Source organism: Aplidium turbinatum, chromosome 2, assembly GCF_918807975.1.
Source record: "Aplidium turbinatum chromosome 2, kaAplTurb1.1, whole genome shotgun sequence".
In the NCBI taxonomy this organism is placed as follows: domain Eukaryota; kingdom Metazoa; phylum Chordata; class Ascidiacea; order Aplousobranchia; family Polyclinidae; genus Aplidium; species Aplidium turbinatum.
Window position 1 is genome coordinate 37,975,517 of NC_137473.1, and position 20,912 is coordinate 37,996,428.

Here is a 20,912-nt window from a genome sequence, read left to right on the forward strand (position 1 = left end):
GCTGTAGGCAAGTTGAGCCCCGGTTAGATAGTTTTGACTTCTTTGACATCATTTCAATACCGCACACTCAACTATTCTACTGACTTGGGTGTAGCCTACATTGGAGCCCAAAGTAGGCTGACGCATTCTGAACTGACGAGCTTGAAAACTTTTGATTCTCTGATAGCAGCCTGCTGACGTCAGTCATACCATTTGCGTTGTTTTGAATTTTGTTTTGCGCTTGTGATGAAACATTTACACCAGGATTATTCCTACTGGTGATTAAACGGAATCAAATTCTCATTGCACAGTCTTTAATTGAATTAATAGCTTATGTGACTCAGCAGTGTAGCCTAGTTGCTGGATAAGGGGCTGTCTACAAAAGAAGTCCGCAGTCAGGGGTGCAAATTGCGGATTTTTTATTGACACAGTGTGTATTGCGTACGTGGAAGAAGAGTAGTCATTTTTTTGCAATTTTATGAGGAACATGTTAAAGCCTAGGCTAGTCTGCTACCGTGCCAAATTTCTTTCAACTTAATAACTAACTTCGGTCACAAGCATGTTTTAACGTTCGATGTGTCGCTTCTACCTTTTTCTCTGTTGCACGAACAATAGGGCTTAATCCGCTTTCGGGACTTTGCTCTATTTCGGTACCACAAATCTAAGTTGTTTCTGGTAGGACACAAGGGTCGACTTGCCTTCGCTGAGCACCCCAACATCGGGAACTCCCACTCTCACATGTAAGGCAATGTTGACAATAGGGTGTGAGGACTATAGTCACCCTCCCCGCATCTCGACGTTTGCTATTTTGATGTGTATTGTTTTTCTGTGATGGTCAGAAATAAAAACAATTGAACCAAAGTGATGCATTTTGAAAAATACAGACCAGGCTATGGTGGCTACTATAGGCTGTAGCCTATATCTTACTATAACTATGGTGCTTCAGTTTGAGAGTTTATTTTTTCAAAAGCGTGGGAACGATTTTAAATTGTGAACTCAATCAAAAATTTTAAGTCGTTTTTTATTCGTAGACTCGACCAAAGTTGGATTATGCCATGATCGACCCAATATGTTGTATTTTTGAACTTCCACTTTAGCTGAGTGATGGGCCATATGCGTCAGGTAACAATTTGTCCAGCGAGGTTTTCCGAAATTCCTGGTTCACGTTGGATAGATAAACATCCATATCCAAAGAATACTGAAAAAAAAGAAAAACCAGCTCTTAGCCCTGAGCTGTGAGATCAAACATTTTCTTACCTACCAATTCATATCTGGTTTTATAGATAAATAAATACAGAAATTGCTACAGATTTCACAATAGGCCGAGAATAAATTTGGTCCGGTACCAATGAGAGGATGGAAGTCCTCATCTTGCTCTAAAAAAAACAATAGGATTCCACAGAATATGCAGTGTTATCTTAGGGACCGGCCCCCTGAACAGATTCCTGTCTTCTAAAATTAACCTGTTCTCACGTCCAAATGCACTTCTTGGACCCTTCCGTCAACGCTTCCAAGAATTCGTTTTCTTCGTTATATACTGTACATTGGTGAAATTGAGCAGCACATTAATATTATGAAGGCTAATACTGGTTTAGCGACATCTAGTGTATTTATACTCTATAACCAAAGCTTTTACTGTAAGCAGGCGGTCAATTCAAACTGTTTGCTCCAGTGATTAGGTCTTTGTGATTACTTCAAAGTTTGTAGGTAAACGTGAAACGGCTAAAATGATGCTTCAGAGTAGAACTTTGATTAAAAAATGTAGCCTACACTACTCGGAATAAACATGGCAACAATGATCAAGAGCCTATAAGTATCTATAGAATTATAGAATGTTCAGTATCTAGACTACATTACATCTTTACCTGGCGCATCACTTGGCGACAGGAACCACAAACATATACGTCCCAAGTTCCAGCTCTAAAAGCATGAATGTAAGCATCAGCATATAGCTACAGTAGGCCTATGTATTAACGTATAGGCTATTGAATTCGCTGCAAATAAGCCAGTTCTGACATCTGACATGATGATGAAGCCAGTTCTGACATCACAAAAGGCGCCAAATGATATTTGGACAGTGCCTAAATCAGGGTTTCTCAAACTTTGTTTATTATACGATCTCATATCAAAAAATAATTTTCCATACAACCCCTTGGTGGTTAGTTCACAGTGTAAACTATACGCGTTGTAGGCACACTTTTAGCCTAATTTGTTTGGCAACCTTTAAATTGTGATTTACGACCCCGTTTGGGGTCACACTCACATCCAATAGTTTGAGAAGCCTACTGCCTTAAATGATGAACGATTCGAACAACAGGCTTGCGCCAGGGCAATTGCATGTCAGAACTGCCAGTATGCAAGAAAAGCTATTTATTCTGTTTAACTTACCGGTGTAGACTACGCACATGAGCGTGTTTCTTGGGGCAATGTAGCTTAGAAGATCTGACTTCAAGCACAGTGCAAGAGGGGTGCCAAGTTTATATTAGGCTACATCTTATAAAACATCGTTTAGACGCAATAATAATGAATCACACATATTTTTTATTGGTATATCAGCATTTCTGCTTGCTGTGGTTATTTTGCTTAGAAAAAAGTAGTTTGTCTTAGACGCAAATTTCTGATGCAACTTTTTTCAATATTGTTAATCAAAATATAGACTATACATAGAAAAAGTATCAGTGATATTGATATAACTATTTAGGCTAAACCCACCTATAGAAAATTGCCTACTCACCCAATAACGGCCAATGATTTGAATTTCGTTTCCCCTTCCGAAACTGCCTTGAATATGGCAACTCTTTCAGCGCACATGGACAGTGGAGACACGGCGCAGGTTTGATTACATCCAGAGTAAATTTTTCCGCTTTGAGTCAACAGTGCCGCACCCATTTTAAATTTGGTCGTTGCAAAAGGCATGGCTTCTGCTGCGGCAGCAACCAATTGTTCTGCTGTGACGTTACTCATTTCAAGAGAATGTTTAGTTTACGACTGAAAAACAGTTTGCGTTTTTTAAAAGCTAAACATTTCGAAAGAGAAATGAGGTTAACTTAAACACAAGATTTTGTCGTAGTTAGACTGATGCTTGATGATCGAATATTTAGGACAAAGCTGTTTAGGCCATATTGAAATAGTTCTTGCGGCAGGGATCCATTAACTGGGTGCCGCTGAAGGAAGAGCAGTCCTGAAACGCGTTGCTCAAGCGTACACCCCGAGAGTCGAACCAGCACCGCGTGATCTTGAACCGGGCGCGTAACCGCTGAGCTAACGGGCGGACGATAGATGCACAACAAGTCTTACTATATTTTGGTTTCCTAAATATAAAATTTTTGTTTTGAAAATTTATTCGTAATAGCGCGTCCATCCACAGCTATGCTGTGTACCAACATGCAAGAAATCTTTGATGCTGTCGGTATTTGTGCAAATGACATTTTTTCTTGCATTTCCTGGAGTCGTCACTGCTCACTGGTGGTGCTCAGCGGTCACAAAAAGAAAATGTACAGCCACGCCTTTTTCAGTCAACTTTTTGTAGTTTGTAGCCTACAGTGTCGTTGATAGTTGGAGGGTCTCGGGCTACTTTTGATTTGAGTGCGGGTCCAAAATGATTTTAGAAGCCAGTAGCATTTTCTGGGGGCCCGAAAACTAAGAAATCACAGTGTATTTTTAGATATACCACGTAAGCACCCAATCCATTGCTTTGGACATAACTCCTGTTTATGTTTTTTAGAAAATGTAGTTATATTGTATTTTTTATACAACAGCCCTAAAGCAACATCATTCAAATGCGCTGATTGCATCGTGATTGCTGAGTGGCAGACTTTCAACTATAGCGCTTGATTTCTCTCATTATTAGCCTATAAACAGTATGTTGTTCTAGAGAGAAATACCTACGGCCCTCCTGAGGGCTATGGCGTACTAAACTGAACTGATTGCATCGTTGGACAAATTTAAATTTTATTACGCTGTCTGTGTTCTTTGATTCTTACGCATTTCATTCTTTCTGTTTTGTGTAACGATTTCTTCGCTTTGTTGCTCGACATACATTTTGACCGCCGCTAGTTTGACAAGCAAAACGCGTCATTTCGGTTAGACTATACGCTATCAACCGCCTGGAGACTATCAAACGAAAGTTTAGAATGAGTCTAACTCAGATGCCTTTTTAACAATAATAATAATCGTGGTTTTATTTGCGTTCATTGCCATAACGTACAGTAGGCCTACACTACGATCACAGATGCGATACAACAGAGCACAGGAAGCAGAGAAGTGACATATGGTCTTCGAGTCAAGTGCTCCCCGTATTTTGGCTTGCCATGAAGTATCTTTGCCGAGACACAGCCCCGTATGCTCTGGAGAGGTGAACCCACGTCATTTCGAACGTTGCGCAAACGTTGACACCATTCGGCTACGCAGCCGGCAACATAGCAACTTGGGCTTACTATATAGGTTATTTAAAAAACATTCAAATTAAAAACTTCAAACATACAGTGCTCAACTGGTCATACTTAATACTTCCACAAGCAATGACATCACCAATTAAATTTCAATTTAATTTTGTTGAAATTTCTTAGGGGAGGTCTTTTCAAATTTCCTTTTTGTTTTCTTAATAAAAATGTTTATTTGCTCATATTAGCCAGAACAGGATTGTCATCCCTAATCTGACATTTAACAATATTAGAGTGCCAATATTCAAAGTTGAAAGAGCAACTAATTCAGATTAATTTTGCACTGAAAACGAATGATGAAGTAGAAAACCTCGGCGATTTTTTAGTCTTACCTTTATCTGATTTTGCGCCGAAAGTACACTGCTGAAATTATCAATCCCCACTTGTGCCCTTCTAGATCTGGTTTGGCCACAGACGCATGATAGACAATTATATTCTAAGCTTTTTTTTAGGTTTGGTTGCATGCACTATCGGAAACTTTAGACCAGAAATTTGTGCAAGTTGCACAACTATGCAAAGATGAATTTTTTGTTGATCTTCTTTTGTTTTTATCAAAAGACATCATTTCCTGGATCGTGTTGTGGCATCAGTTTAATTATACAACTTCCATTATGGGTACGAGCACCACGATTAATTACGCTTGTGGGGATGTGCGATGTAAAATCACTTTTGCACTCAGCACTCTCCTGCATGCTGTGTGCAAGAAAAACATTTTCAGTCAGTGCTTTTCAGGATTAGTTGCACAAGATTAGCGTCCTTTTAATGTTTTTTCAATCAAATAAAACAATAACTAGGTAATCCTGCCAGAGTAATGCACTGGTTCCCAACACATTGTTCGCGACCCAAAGTTGGGTTGCCTGATTATTTTTTTGGAACGCTTGTTTTTCAGGCATATTGTATCTTGGACGAAAAAATAACACTAAAAAAATTTTAAAACGTGAAGAGATCGATCACACAACTGGAAAATATAAACACAAGTCATGAAGCGTTTTATGTCGAGACATCGGAAAGCTTTGCAGCATGATCGTAGTGCAAGAAGTTTTAACAGTTTTCGTTTTTAATATTCTTCATATTATCATTAAATGTAAACCCAACAAAAATTTCAGTCTCAAACATAAATTAACTTGCCAAAATTACGGGATATGCGTTGTAACGTGCACTATATGTCACGAACACTATGCAGGACAAACCATGACAAATTTCTCCACACGTTGGGCCACACATAGTCTGATGTGGTAAAACGCATCAAAGACAAACCCCAAGTGCTGTATGGACTCATTGCTTTCTCCACAGAGAGGCCTTTGCTGCAAAAAAGCTGTCTCAAAGTGTTACGGCCAATCTCTGTACAAATCAAACGTCATATAAAACCGTTCAAGTCTACTGAATATTACGTCATGGAAGTTGCTAGACATGTGCCAAAATTGCACCATCGTTCATAAGATCTGTTTGGACCTGTTTGGGCCTGTTTCGGTTTGAAACCTGTTTAAACATGAATGCATTGGTTCACTAGCTCGAACACCTGTTGAATGACTTCATAATTGTTTTTCATTATTGCGTCACAGTACTGCATACGTGAATTTGAGATATTGATATCTATTCTGGTCATTCGTAAAATGATTGCTTGAAAGTTGGCCGCTCATTTAACTGTTGGCTTAGTGCTTGCTAGCTGGACAAAAGTTCCGTCTTTTATCCAAGTAATCTGTTCTGTAGTGACAGTTTTCAGTGGTGTACGCGTTGCACCCCCTCGTTTTCGGTAGCCGTGGGCTAATTTTTACAGAAATACACTTTTTGAAAAGAAGTTCAAGTGTGTGTTTCTTCGGTCATTATATGCAGACGAAAGGATCCGGGAACTTTAAGTTACAATTTTCCCACGAAGAAATTATGGTTTACCGCTGTGACCATAAAAAATAAAAGACGATTTTGTTAGCTGGTAGGCCAAGAAGCACTTGAAGGCATAAAAAATAAAAGACGAAGTTTGGTTGGTAGTCTAAAGAAGCAAAGAAAATTAAAGACATTTCTTCTCGGTAGGCAACTGAAGAACTTAAAGCTAAAAAGTAAAGACATTTCTTCTCAGTTTGGTACAGAAGAAAAATAACTTTGACATTTATTGGCAAGAAAGAAGATTAAAGGCAATCCATCTGTGCTTGAAGATTCAAGTGGAAGAATCCAAGCAAGTTTTGTGGACGTTTGGACTTCACATACTCGTACAGCTACGGTATCGTGCATTTAAATTCTTTTTTGTATTTTTACGGTCTTTGCAGTTAAGTTTTTTATAACTACTGTAATTTGTGTGTTTGTGTAACTTAATTTTTTTAATTGTTAAATTTAGCCCTAACATTTAATATGTCTACACTCGGTGGCGACAGGGACTCGACCGCCGTAGACTCGACTGAGTTTAAGCCTGATGATGTTCTTTGCGGTCGGGCAGGCCATTCTGGGGAGGGGCCCAATAACGACGAGGCCAAGTCAGTTCGAGAGGCCCGGCATCTTAGACGGGATATTTTGACTCAAATTGGGGAACTTTCTGTAGCCCTAGGTTCTTTGAGTGATAAGCAGGAACTGTTAATTTTTAGATCTAAGTTATCTACTTTAGAAGAGGAATTACGGCATTTCCATGCTCTCTTGAGTAAAATTTTTAACTCTGCAATCTTGGCAGAACTTCGTGATAGGGTAGATCCCGAATTTAACTCGTTAAAAAATAACTTCGAACAAAAAGAAAGTGAGTTCTCAGATAGGTTGGATGCTGACATACATCCTGAGGATAGCGCCTCAAATGTAAGCACTAGGATGTCTGAGAGCTCGTCACGGATAGTTGCACAAATTAACCTACAGCTAAGACGACAGGAGCTCCAGATACAAGCCGAGGCCGAAGCAAGAGCTGCTGAGGCCGCCGTGAGAGCTGAGGCCGAAGCGAGAGCTGCTGAGGCCGCCGCGAGAACTGAAGCCATACGAGTTGAGGCCGCCGCGAGAGCTGAGGCCGTACGAGCTGAGGCTGCCGCGAGAGCTCAGGCCGAAGCCAGAGCTGCTGAGTTCGCACTCAAAGACGCTCAGTTGAGGGCTGAACAACGTAAAGAGGTAGTTTTAGCTGAATATCGTTCTGAGTTGGGCTCCCGGCGTAGCTCTAGGAAGGGCTCTTCTAGGCATTCCAGAAGTGAACATCAATCGCAGTTTAATTTACCTAACCTTTTCCAGACGCCTGTTCAATCCGTAAGTGGACCTGTACAATCCACATGTTTTCCAGCTGTTTCAGGAGGTCTCGGGGCCACGGCTAAGGGTCTTCCGAAGGCTGTAGAGCCAAGGTCTGCAAATTACAACCGAACTCCTCCCCCAGAGCGTACAGGTCACGGGGCCGCCATTAGCAGTAATGCTTTGCCCCCTTCACAGTTTTCAGCGCCGCTAGTTTTTGATCGCCCAGCTACACGTAATTTGGGTGGTTGTGAGAGGCGTATCGCGTCTCCTGATTTTAACGTGTTTGAGGATCGTGATCGGGCTGTGCATGTGACTGAGCCCACTCAGCCCCTTAAGGGATATAGCTTGTCTTCTCCCGCTAAATCGAGTTCTCAACAACAGGATTGCTTTTTTGAATACCAAAATAGTAGGACGTTCTTCGATAAGGCGGCCTTGATTGGTTACGATGGTAATAATATGCCATTTGTCTTCTTTAAAAATCGTGTTATGGCCTTGATGGCAGCTTCGCCCTTTAAGGGAACTCGTTTGACTTTGTTGCAAGCAGCTTGTGTTAGAACAGCTGCACAAACGATTGCTAATTTGGTTTCTGACACTCCTGGCTTGTCAGAGGAAGACAGGATAGAAATGTCGTTAGCTCGCTTGTCCCAACGTTTTGGAGTTCGTGGAGGTCTTTTCGCAGAACCAGAAATTAGAAAGTATCGCTATGGTAGCAAATTGACTTCTATCTCTTCCAGTGATTTGAAAGAGTTTAAAGATGAATTGTCGCAGTGTTTGCTTTACGCGAAAGCTTATGGTCAGCGTGATAAATTAGAAGGACGTTTTGTTTTGGATTTGGCTAAGCGACTCCCGTTTGACGCTAAGCAGCGTTATCTTGACTTTTTAGGTGATCAGTATGGTAGCACTGAGGAACCTACTTTTCAGAGTTTGTTTGATTTTGTAGTACGGGAGGAAACGCGCAAGTCGACTGATTTTAGCATTATGTTAATGGGCGATTCTGGTGAGTCGCAGCATTTTAAAAAGTTTGGCAAAGGAAAATTGCCTTCATGTCCGGTTAGGCAGACGTCGGTAAAACCCCATGATAATGTGATTTCAGGGAGTTCGCAGTACTCGACTGCTGTTGGCGCACCGCGCGGCGGTGTGGCCAGACGTAGTGACATACCGGCATGTTTTTGTTGTTCGTCACGCGGTCAAGTTGAATATCATTTTTTGTCTAATTGTAAAGAATTTTTGCGCTTGACACCTAAAGGTCGGAGAGATGTCATTGTGAAAGCTGGAAAATGCTTGAACTGTTTGCGCCAGCATATGGTTAAGGACTGTAATCATGCAAACAACTGTCGTCAGTGTGGGCCTAACAACGATAGGAAACACTATTTTCTTCTGCATGATTTTTATGTGACGTCACGTGATTCTCTGGATTCGGTCGGTAAAGATGATGCTGGTGCCAGAGTTCCTGTGCGTAATGTTAAGATTGGAAATGTTAAAGCAGCCTTTAACCGCGTTACTGCTGCTCGTGTTTTGAATCCAATGACTGGCAAATCGAAGTTGGTGTATTGTCAGCATGATCCTGGTTCGCAGTTGACGTTTGTTTCGAGTGATTTGGTGTGCGAACTTGGTCTTAAACCGTATGATAAAGCGTCGTTTAAAATGGATACTCTGGCTGGTCAGAAACCTACTTGTGCTGAACTTGTTAAACTCAACATTCAGTCGTTAGAGACGAATGAACTGTTTTGTGATATAACTTCGGTGGTTAACCCAGCTTGGGCTGACGATGTTAAAACTTTACCGCATAAACAGGATTTAAGTGGTTTCCGTCATTTTCATGACGTGAATATGTTTCATTTGAATGATTGTAGTACTGTAGATGTACTGATTGGCAATGACAACGCTTATTTGATGTGGACAAAAGAAGAACGTGTTGGTGAAAATCGTAGTGAACCGCATGCTTTACTCACTCCTCTCGGTTGGTTGGCTTGTGGTGGTAAGTCACCCTTAGTTGAAAGCGTTGCTAAAGTGTGCAGAGTGCAGACGTCTTCAGAGTCGGATGTCATCTCTAGCTTTCAGCGAAAAATTGAGTCTCGTGATATAGAAATAGCAGACCTGAATAAAGTCATTCAGGATTTGACTTTGCAAAATGAAAAATGTGATTTGTCTCGCAATGATATTTTGGCTAGAGAATGTGTCGAACCGAATATTGAGTTGAAAGATGGTCGATTTGAGATACCTGTTCCGTTGAAGGAAGATATTGATTTACCTAACAATTTTGTGTTGGCGTCAGATAGAGCTGCTGCTTTAAGGAAGAAGGCTTTAAAACAATCTCAATTTCGAGGAACTTGTGTAAATGATGTAATGTCTTCTTGCCCTGACTTGTCTGACTTGTTAAACCCTCTGGCAGATGTCTTGGCTAGATTTCGGCTTGAAAGATTTGGTTTCATGGCTGATGTGACCAAATACTTTTTTCACATTTTGGACTCTTCAGTACGTAAGCCCAGTTTTATTGAACTGCTTACGTACACCAGTAGTGCCGTTCGGATCGTAAACGAACGCCCTTTGGTACCTTTGAGTGACGACCCTAGGGATTTTACTGTCATCACCCCTGCCTCACTTTTGACCCCATACTTAGACCCATACTGTGCTGTTGGGCAACCACATGATCGTGACCAATTAAGAAGGGATTATCGGTTCAATTTGTCACTTTCTCAGCAGTTTTGGAGTAAATGGATCGATTTTTACTTGCCAGGGCTTCAGGGCCGGAAAAAATGGCTAAAAATGACCGAGAATTTGGAGCCTGGTCAACTTGTAGTGGTAGGTTCTCTCCAAGACATTGGTAAACGTGGGAAGTATCAACTTGGGAGGGTACATGAGGTAGTTCCACAAATTAGGAAAGGGAAGCCTGTGGTTCGTAGAGCCAAAGTTGCCGTCTGCAACTATGATGAGAGTACGGGGAAAGTGAAAGTAGACTACGTTTTGAGGGATATTTCGTGCCTCGCCCCCGTAAAGAACACCTAAGTGTTATGGTTTGAGCCTGGTTTTGTCTGCGGTGGTCGACCTTTGTCTGAGCCCGGAACAGTCGGTTATTATCGCAACTATTGTATATAGCGTCATTTAGCGTGTACCTATGGTACCAAATTTGTGTATCGTGTGTTTTATTCATTGGCTCACGATTGTCCTTCAATTCTTTTTTAGTTATGCCATGTTAGACTGTCATAACTAGGGGCCGCTATGTTACGGCCAATCTCTGTACAAATCAAACGTCATATAAAACCGTTCAAGTCTACTGAATATTACGTCATGGAAGTTGCTAGACATGTGCCAAAATTGCACCATCGTTCATAAGATCTGTTTGGACCTGTTTGGGCCTGTTTCGGTTTGAAACCTGTTTAAACATGAATGCATTGGTTCACTAGCTCGAACACCTGTTGAATGACTTCATAATTGTTTTTCATTATTGCGTCACAGTACTGCATACGTGAATTTGAGATATTGATATCTATTCTGGTCATTCGTAAAATGATTGCTTGAAAGTTGGCCGCTCATTTAACTGTTGGCTTAGTGCTTGCTAGCTGGACAAAAGTTCCGTCTTTTATCCAAGTAATCTGTTCTGTAGTGACAGTTTTCAGTGGTGTACGCGTTGCACCCCCTCGTTTTCGGTAGCCGTGGGCTAATTTTTACAGAAATACACTTTTTGAAAAGAAGTTCAAGTGTGTGTTTCTTCGGTCATTATATGCAGACGAAAGGATCCGGGAACTTTAAGTTACAATTTTCCCACGAAGAAATTATGGTTTACCGCTGTGACCACAAAGAGCGGCACGAAGTGTTGAATGATGTTGTGAAGTGTGTCAACTTCATGTCCACTAAATCGGCGTTTGTTTTCGTCTTTGTGCACTGACATGGATTTTGATTATTATCAAGCATTGCTGTTGCATACAGAAGTGCGATGGTTGTCACGAGGTCGTGTCCTGAAGCGAGTTTGTAATTTGCGTGAGGAGATTGCTATCTTCCTGAAGCAACAGAACTTGTGAGATTAGCCGAGAAGTTTTTGCAAGAAGATTTCAACGCAAAAGTCGCTTGCATATTTGACTCTCTGAATTCTTTAAATTTATCTATGCAAGGCAACTGTTTAACGGTGATTGATCTCGCCGCAAAAGTTTCTGCTTACTACAAAAAACTCATATTTTGGAAAAGTTATGTCACCAGAGATGAGTACGATATATTTCCTCAGCTAACGCAATATATTTGTGGCAAGGAAGTTGATATTAAGCAAACCATAATTGGACACCTGGAACAGTTTACCAAAAAGTTTGTGCACTACTATGGAGAATCTCTAACACTTAATATCCAAAATGATTGGATAATTGATCCATTTGTTGGAAAAGATCTGCCTCAACTTCCCATCCATGTTGCAGAACAGTTTATGGACATAACGACTGTCGACAGAATCGCATTTCATTTGCGTCCTTCAAAGACAAATACCCCAAAGATTCTGCAAACATCCACTTTTGGGCTTTCATATAGGCCTACAAAGTGTATCCCACAGTTTGACATTTAGTGATTCAAAAACAGATTCCATTTGCAACAACTTGGCTTTGTGAGACTAGATTTAGCGCCATGTGTGTATTGAAAACTAAACAGCGAAACCGGCTGGAAGTTAAAGGGCTAGGGACATGATTTTTTTGATTGAGGTTTTTTGGATTATTCTTGTAGGGAATAGTATCATGAACAACCCCTATCAACAAAATTGGTTAAAACAAGCTGAAAGTGTGTGTTTTTATTTTTTGAAATCACGAATCCAACACATAAGGTTTTTGTAGCCCCTTTCCGAAAATGTCTTCGGGAAATTCCCTTTCTACGTCACACCGGTGAATTGATGAACGATTGTAGTTTTTCACTGTTCAGTTCAGTTCAGCTGTTTTTATTTCTAACCTTCACAGCAAAGACAATTACACGACAACATAAAGACATAAACTGCATTAAGACAGCTGAAAGCGACGTTTCATTTGCTTAGTTGAGGTTTAGGCTACAAAGTAAACTGTTAATTCATTTGTAAAAGTTATTTGTTGGAGCAAAAATGCCTGGAAGATGTGTTGTTTGGGGATGCAGCAATAATCCGAAGCCTGGGATAAGTGTTCATCAGTTTCCCAAAGATCCAAACCTGTTTAAAAAATGGCAGAAATTTGTTCAACAAAACCGAAAGTATTGGAAGGCTAAAGCAAGCTCACAAATTTGTTCCGTACACTTTGACAGTAACCAATTTGAAGAATCGAGTCTACAAGTACAATTGGGGTTTTCAGGCAGGTAAGTTTCTACAGCCTAGCCTGGGTTAGACTGCATTTCCAATAGTGCTCATTGCTGCATTGCTATACTAAACTACCATAGTGTTATTAAGCTAGACTACCACTGTCACACATTAATTGGGTTAGTCTAATGTCGTTATTTCAAAGTTGATCTTTGATAAGGTTTACAGCAGGACAAGAAAGTTTTTTTTTTTAAATAATCTTGAGAGTTAACTGTAAGATAATTAAACTTTCAGTAAAAGGATTCTCAAGAAACGTGCAGTTCCATCAATTCTTAGCCTGCGGCAAAACGTAGCTTGTACGTCTACGGCTGAACCACATGCAAAGACAGAGAGGAGTGCTGTCAGAAAGCGCCGAGTTCAACAAGTAAATTAGCTACCATAGCTAGCCTATAAATTGCAAACCTACTAGTTATATTCTCTCATACTATTCAGGTTTTGTGTTTATACTACGTGAAGGTTAGTAAATTATCTCGTAGCCTACATATAAAGGTGTTAATGATCAATTTTCTTTTCTACTCATAAGACTGCCTTTAAGTACCGTACTTTTTCTTTAATTAACACATATGTTAAGTTCTATACTGGCATGTCAAGTGCACTGCTGTATTAGTCTACTTAGAGAGTATTTTATGTGGTACTGATGCCAAAAAATATTTCAGCTTTTGCAACATGAAGTAACTACAGTGCATTCGAAAGAAACCCAAAATATTGGTAGCAGCCTTGTAGATCAACAAGTGGTGTCTGTGGAAACAGAGTTAATTGCTGGTCAAAACTCTACTAGTATAACAAAAGAAGCAATTGATGAACAGGAACAGCCTTTGATGATTTATGAAGCCATGTTTATAAATCCACAATGCAAAGTTGCAATGACCCAAACCGTTAATGTTTCCAATACCAGAAGTATAGGTAATAAACTTGTTAAATAGGTTACTAGATGCTAGCCTATCGATGTTAGTCGATTTCATAATCATGCTACACTGCCCAAGGTTTAAAATAAATTATTTTTTCCTTCTTCATCAAGTTGTAAATAACTTATTGTACTGCAGTGAAATATATTGTATGTAGGCTACTGGTAAATTGTTACACAATCCACATGTGCTAAAAGTTTTCAATGATCCACTAAAGTTATTGTAGTGTCATCCAATAGTTAACATTGCATTAAAAGTATCAAAGATTAATGTTAGTGTTACAATGAAAAAAAGCAAATCCTTCATTGAGACAATACCACAGTCATAATACTACTGTAAACATTAGTTAACATAACATACATACTAGTTAACATAATTTATGACTAGCTGTATCAGCCACATTTAATTTCTGCAATGTTTTAGGCATCCAATGCAATGTACCGATAAGATGTAGTGATGCCGCAACTCAATGTGTAATACCGGTAATGGATTTTATTCAATCTTCTACTCCCATCCATAGTGAAAATGAAGAAGACATGCATGAATGTTTGGATGAAGATTACAATGAATCTTATGATTCCATTTCTTTCGAATGTAATGAGTAAGTGATGCATAATATTCTGGCTTGTGTTGACACTTGGAATGTCTAACTGGAGTTCATAGCTGCCTATTGAGCTGGAGTAGGTCAGGTCTTTATTGGCAGAATGCCTCAATTTGTCCAGCTACATCCACTTTGAAATATGTATTGATATTTTCTTTGTATTTTCCAGATCAGAAGCTAATCAAAAATCAATACCGGAAAATAAATATGTGATTTTCCATAGCATGCTCATGAGTTTGTTTTTAATCTGTCAATTATGTGGTAAGGCAGGAGCAACAACTTCCAGTACATGCAAGGGAACACTGTTGGCAGTTAAACAAATCTGCCATCACTGCCGTCAGTCTTACAAATGGTTTAGTCAGCCATTTGTGGGTGGAATACCAGAAGGAAATATTTCGTTAAGTTCCTCTATTTTGTTCAGTGGAGCACTACCTACAAAAACTTTACGTTTTTTGCGCTTTTGGGGTGTTCAGTGTTACGAAAAGCGTACCTTTTTTCGACATCAAAAAAAGTTTTTAATACCTGCTGTCAACCATGTCTGGAGTATGAAGCAACAGAATGTACTGCAAGAAGCAAAGAAGGATGTTAATCTTATTTGTGGTGGTGATGCAAGATGTGACTCTATGGGCCACTCTGCTAAATACGGAAGCTATACTCTGATGGATGTGAAGCAAAACCGTATTTTAAGCATGGAAATTGTCCAGGTAAGTTTACATGTTCTTACGATGCTACTTGCTACAAAATCGTGTCCTGAATTATGTTATGTTGTATTTTCATCTTTCAAAGGAATATATATAATATTGAATGGAGTTACCCACAATTCTGATGTCGTAATTTTGCTATTTCCGCAAATCACAAATGTAATGGAAAGCTCCCCAAAAGTTACATGAGTATTGTATACAACGAATACATGTTTTCCCTCAGTAGTTACTACTGTTCTACCTAATGTAAGACGTGTGTTTAGAGTAATGAGGTCAAGGGAAGTTACCACATGGAATTAGAGGGATTGAAAAGGTGTCTCCATACCCTTTCTAGTGCTGGAGTCAACATATGCACATTGATTACGGACAGACACCTGCAGATACAGAAGTGGATTAGGGAGGATCATGAAGAAATGACGCATTACTTTGATATATGGCATGTTGCAAAAGGTAAGCGCTAAACATTGAAGCAAAGAAAACCATAAAACGATTAACGATCTAAACAACAAGTTTAACTCTATTAGTCTACTCATTTTTCATGTAGTTTAGTTTGTGCCAAAAAAGATCTTGCTAAATGCATTAGTTATTGCAATGTGAATGGAGCATTTAGTGATCTAGTCATTCGTAAACCATTTTATACTGCAGGCAACTCGCTAATTCTGTAAATTTCCTTTGGTTAAGGTCTTTCGAAAAAACTTGTTGCTGTAGAAAAGAAGAAGGGATTTGAGCTTGTTTCGAAATGGCGACAAAGCATTACAAACCATCTGTATTGGTGTGGTTTGACAAGTGATGGAAATGGTGATTTAGCTTTAGCTAAATGGGACTCTCTGCCAAATCACATATGTGACATCCACACTGGACACAGTGAGTTATTTCCTTCGTGCTTACATCTGCCACTTGCGAAAAGGAAGTACTTCACAGCAGGTTTGTTCTGTACTTATTGTCTTTATTAACCTCAAGTGTGATTGCAGTAACATAAAAGAAGGCTGTTTCAAAAGCATGCTAACTGCTTATATTCGCTCAGTGTTGGATAAAGTACCTTGTGCAATTTTCGACTTGGCTTTTAAGTGTTTTAAGTTGACATGTGAAGTTTAGTAGCAAGACTCTTTATTTTCAGGATCTGAATGTTATGAAGCTTTGACAGGATTGTTGGGAAGCAAGAATCTACGAAAAGATGTCACGAAATTGTCCCCGGAAGGGCAGACGTTTTCCATAGAGGCCTACCACAGTCTTGTCAATCAATTTGCACCCAAAATGTTTCACTTTGGTTATGCTGCCATGAAATGCAGGTAAGCCATTCAGCAAATATTCTGCCTAACCATTGTTAAAGAGGCTTTTAAGAATGTAATAAGCCTACAGAGTTATAATGCAATGAGATTGCTAAAAAACAGCTTGTCATCGTCAGTAATCAACGCTTATGTTTAACTTTAGATTGTTACTTGCGGCCCTTCATTACAATGAAAATAGCAGAAAGGAGCAAGCTAAAACAAAAGACGGAAATTTGCAGTTTTCTCTTTCCTTTCCAAAAGGCAAAGGAGGTTCTCACACGCTAAAAAAGATAATGCAAGAATGTACCTTCAGTAAGAATACATGTCTTCTAAAATTGAAATATGTGCTAAAGTCTACTTAAACAACCTAATAGTGCGTTTATTCGTTTCTAAAACTCATAAGCATTTGCTAGTCCCTAAACACTCAGCCAGCTATTCTTCGACAGTTGCAGCTGCTTGCTTCGGTTAAATTACGCGATGAACATTGACTAGAAATATATTTTATAGCCCTTGCTTTGCAGGTTACGTTGCTGAACTTATAGCTGAAGTGACTTCAAGAGTTGAAGATGCTAGTAATGACATTCCAGAGGAGTTGTCATGGGAAACCCCTCCTCCTTTATGTCACAATCTCAAGCGTCCAGATAAACAGAGTGTCGTCAACAATCATATATCGCGTTTTCTTACAAGCGCACCAGTTAATAACAGTGAAAGTTCATAACCTTATAGATGTACTTCTGTGTTTTTTGAATGTACGCCGTACAGCATATTATTTCATATTTCGCTTTCGTTTGGGATTGGTGGTCGTATTAGTTTATCTTTCATTGATTTCATTTTTCACCATTGCCATTTCTTTGACTTATTGCTTAATACCATCGCGGACATACTTAACCGCTATAAAGTAACTTACAATGCAACATAAGTTAGTAGGCTATTGCACCATATTTGTATCAAACTAGATAACACACATTGGTGAGTCTTGTAAAAGTACTTTATTAAGGGGGCGAAACATTACGTATTAAACAATAATATCGATATAACCTAAGACTTGATATGGCTTCTTCAGAAGAAGCCATATCAAGTCTTAGGTTGTTCTTCAGGTATTTACAGTTGAAATCCAACGAAATCGTCCTCATTGTTTTGGAGCGAGAATTGGGTTCTTATACAAGTCACGGCGCATGCTGGAAGAACCACTCTAAGGTTTCGACCAAGGTACCCCCAACACCAACGGGCTAATTGCCTATATGCAATGTGCCTATGGCGCTTATGTTCAGGAGCCCCATGAACTCCATACTGCTGCTTGTACTGCAGCCAGGCAATTTCTAACACATCCACATTGAGACAGGCTGCCTGAAACCCAGGGTGCTCTGTTATGCACTTTATTTCGCAGCCATACGTCTCCCGTCCTTCTCTTACTTTTTGGGCAATGCACTCTATTTCGGTGCAACACCTGCATTCCGCTACTGTTGGAAGGATATCGCAGTTGTCGCACTTGCACCTGTAATTTTATAAAAAAAAATCAAATTGCAATAGCCATACGGCATGCATATCACTTGTGTACTGTGGTGTTAAAATAAACACTGTTTTGATATCAGTGTAAGGAAGTTTTCTTAGAAAGGCACTAGATCTAAAGGTGGATGGGAAGAGGAAACGCGGTCGTCCAAGAAGTGAAACCTGGTGGGTAACGCAGTCTACTACCGGTAGGCCTACTTATAGAAATGCTTGGGATGATTACCGTAATGGTCGCATCGATGAAAAGGAATGTTTATAGAAGGCCACATGTTGTTATATAATAACTTCAAAGTAAATTGAGTAGCCTAATATTGCGCAATGCTACACAGCAAAAAAGTTATTGCCTTTCCCACAGTTTAAGCCATTTATAGGCCGCAGACAAATGTTTGTTTACAATTGGTATCTATATTGTGTAATGCTAATTAAATTTAGTGTGTAAAAATACAAACGCTGACAACATACCAGTTTAAGCTGTTCGTTCGAAGCTCAATATCCGAATCCATTGCTTCACATACTTCAATCTCCTCTTCTGAGCTGCTTGCCAAAGGCTCGAACATGTACGGTTGAACATGGTCGTGATCAGATTGCATCGGAAGATGTTCATTTCCAAAGTCACAAAATACTTCAGCCTCTTCATCAGAACCGCTGCTAAAATCTTGTAATGTCTCCATACCACGTTATTGAAACAAAATAACTTCACTTGCTGCTTGTCCGAATTACTTATTTCTGCAGTGCGATCTGACATCGATGCGAGAGAATTCCCGGTGAAACGTCATCGCTCAACAGTCGCCTTTACGCAGTGACGCGTGTCGGATCGTCAACTATCAGAAAGTGAAAATAAAAGGCCCTCAAAGCACCCCAAATACAGCTCAAAAAAACTTTTTTTTTTCAGGCATTCTTATTGACCACGTATAAAATCAGAAAATCACTTTTGTAGAAAAAATTTTTTTTCATGTCCCTAGCCCTTTAAAGCTGACATGCGGCTATACCTAAGCAAAATAACGCCTCGATTTCAAAAACTCACTGATAGCAAGCCAGCACAGCTATCTTATTAGTGATTTAATAAACATAATATTTTCGGAAAAAGTTACTGCTTTTGTAGTGCTGTTTGTTTGCAACACAATCTTGTATGGCTTTTAAAATACTACGACAATTTGCTTGGGTCGCAAGATTTTACCGAACTGAATTTTTTTTAAAAGTGGGTCGCCTTAAAAACGAGTTGGCAACCACTGGAGTAATGGATAAAATTCAAACACAACAATCATTTATGGAAAAGTTACAAAAGGAATAAATGAATGTGAATAAAATAAACACCACATCATGAGTAAGCTGCAATTAATATAAGAATCTATCGAAGAATTTACTGTATCAAAATGTTGCTGCTTTTCAGCGTTGTCAGTAAGATGTTTCGAAACTATTCTCTCAGGTCCTCAAATAGACGAAGACCACTTGTTCTTTGGGACGGAAAGTTAGATGGGCTGTGTGTGTGTATGCCTTTTAGCAGCACGTGTTTATGCAATGTAGGACTTTCCACTTTGATGCAGATAATGACAAAAACTCAGAGTTAATTTTGAATAATGAATAATATGCGTTGTGTGATAGTATAATGTCTGAATCAATGTACCGTACCTTATTCACTTGCATAGCCGAGTGGTAAAAGCACTGGTGCGGCATTCAAAAGGTCGCCGGTTCGACACCGTTAAATGCAAGCCAGCAAGCGGTTATCTGTTTAGCAGGACACTTAAAAGTATGAAGGTGGACAAAAAGGTTGGTTTCCTTGATTTTCCGTTCACTTAATCCAGGGGTTCCCAACCTGGGGGCCATGGAAAAATTTGAAAGATAATTTTTTTTTTGGCATTTCTAAGTCCACTCCAACACTATATAGCCTAACAAAAAAAATAAATTAAAATTTAATAAAAATACCAGTAGGCTACATTTTGCCCAAATCTTCATGAAATGGTCGTTACCGTTATGTATATGTTACCGTTACCGTTATGTATAAACAAGTTTTTTAATTAAAATGACGTTTCTTAAATTTTTCCAAAGGTTGAAAACATAGGGAGGTCATTGATTTTTCAAAAATTTCAAAAGGAGCCACGGTGTAAAAAAGGTTGGGAACCCCTGACTTAATCCATGCTTAATTCCCATCAGTGCGCGATTGGAAAAAAAATCAATACATAGCCTATTATGAAATTAAATCTGTTCTGCAGTGGTTGCTTAATTTGCATAAACAAATAGCTGTGAAGAAACTTTTTCGGTAATAATAATGGGCATGGCCACCTAAAGATACGGCCTGATTTGTCACATTTTGCAGAAATTTTCTGGTTTTTCTAACTTTGGGCGAACGTTTAAATAAATTTTTCTAAAAATTAGACTTTTACGCTTTCTTTATTCTTTTCCCTAGATGACACAATAGGTTTTAACATTCTCACATGTTGAAAAACAAAGAAAATTTGATTTTGTAGATTTTAGTCAGACTGTTAATTTTCAATAACAGTCTGATTTTGCGTTTTTCAACTTACTTTTTCTCATTCGCTCCTGCTTCCCCAAGGCAACAAAAAAGTTTTTTGTCATTAGGAAACCGCAAAAAGTAAAAACATCTCAAAAAATGTCAGTCAAGCACTAGCAGTAGCCGTAATCAAAATCTGCAAAATGTGACAAATCAGGCCGCATCTCCAGGTGGCCATGTAATGGGTCACGAAAAAATAAGGTGGAAAACCACCGCCCTTGACAAAAGTTTGGATACATGTTGCTTAAATTCTTGAGGTTGGAGTAAAAACTTTAAATGTGCCCTATCTTGTTAAAGTTGCTATCTGTGTAAAATAAGCCAAACTTACTAATCTTATATTTAGAAAATTATGTCCACTCGGCCCCCAAATAAGGTTTTGCCGTTCAATAGGCCATATGCTGCTTCGGCATTTTACTTTAAACAATACACGAATAGCACGGCTTTCTTTTTTCACTAGAAAAATGTGGCAGAGTGCTCATCATGGCATGATGGGATTGCTTAACTTATCCTTTTTAT

At 39.2% G+C, this 20,912-nt stretch overlaps 3 protein-coding genes across 3 annotated transcripts; 1 reads left to right on the plus strand and 2 right to left on the minus strand.

Annotated features, from left to right (window-relative positions):
- Positions 1-920: 920 nt before the first annotated feature.
- On the minus strand, positions 921-2,997 carry LOC145765425 (cytidine deaminase-like). The gene is made up of 3 exons (XM_082577247.1): positions 2,714-2,997; positions 1,845-1,899; positions 921-1,177 (listed from the first exon to the last, which is right to left on the minus strand). The coding sequence occupies exons 1-3, from the start codon at positions 2,941-2,943 to the stop codon at positions 1,073-1,075; spliced, it is 390 nt and encodes a 129-aa protein (XP_082433373.1). The 5' UTR covers positions 2,944-2,997; the 3' UTR covers positions 921-1,072.
- A 9,620-nt stretch (positions 2,998-12,617) lies between these two features.
- On the plus strand, positions 12,618-17,394 carry LOC145764687 (uncharacterized). Its single transcript, XM_082576337.1, has 10 exons — positions 12,618-12,902; positions 13,138-13,267; positions 13,560-13,806; positions 14,232-14,409; positions 14,579-15,113; positions 15,374-15,560; positions 15,792-16,034; positions 16,228-16,399; positions 16,542-16,690; positions 16,900-17,394. Exons 1-10 carry the CDS (start codon positions 12,676-12,678, stop codon positions 17,094-17,096), a joined length of 2,265 nt encoding a protein of 754 aa, XP_082432463.1. The 5' UTR covers positions 12,618-12,675; the 3' UTR covers positions 17,097-17,394.
- Positions 17,395-17,479: 85 nt separating this feature from the next.
- LOC145764688 (uncharacterized) lies at positions 17,480-18,841 on the minus strand. The gene is made up of 2 exons (XM_082576338.1): positions 18,350-18,841; positions 17,480-17,873 (listed from the first exon to the last, which is right to left on the minus strand). The coding sequence occupies exons 1-2, from the start codon at positions 18,556-18,558 to the stop codon at positions 17,480-17,482; spliced, it is 603 nt and encodes a 200-aa protein (XP_082432464.1). The 5' UTR covers positions 18,559-18,841.
- Positions 18,842-20,912: the final 2,071 nt, after the last annotated feature.

Bases quoted from the DNA above. Each gene is read 5' to 3' on its own strand.
- LOC145764687 (XM_082576337.1), top strand. From the start codon at position 12,676: ATGCCTGGAAGATGTGTTGTTTGGGGATGCAGCAATAATCCGAAGCCT. The intron at 12,903-13,137 runs GTAAGTTTCTAC...TTAAACTTTCAG, and splicing joins CAATTGGGGTTTTCAGGCAG to TAAAAGGATTCTCAAGAAAC. The intron at 13,807-14,231 runs GTAATAAACTTG...GCAATGTTTTAG, and splicing joins TTCCAATACCAGAAGTATAG to GCATCCAATGCAATGTACCG.
- LOC145764688 (XM_082576338.1), bottom strand. From the start codon at position 18,558: ATGGAGACATTACAAGATTTTAGCAGCGGTTCTGATGAAGAGGCTGAA. The intron at 17,874-18,349 runs GTATGTTGTCAG...ATAAAATTACAG, and splicing joins CGAACGAACAGCTTAAACTG to GTGCAAGTGCGACAACTGCG.
- LOC145765425 (XM_082577247.1), bottom strand. From the start codon at position 2,943: ATGAGTAACGTCACAGCAGAACAATTGGTTGCTGCCGCAGCAGAAGCC. The intron at 1,900-2,713 runs GTGAGTAGGCAA...TCATGCTTTTAG, and splicing joins AAATCATTGGCCGTTATTGG to AGCTGGAACTTGGGACGTAT. The intron at 1,178-1,844 runs GTAAAGATGTAA...CTTTTTTTTCAG, and splicing joins GTCGCCAAGTGATGCGCCAG to TATTCTTTGGATATGGATGT.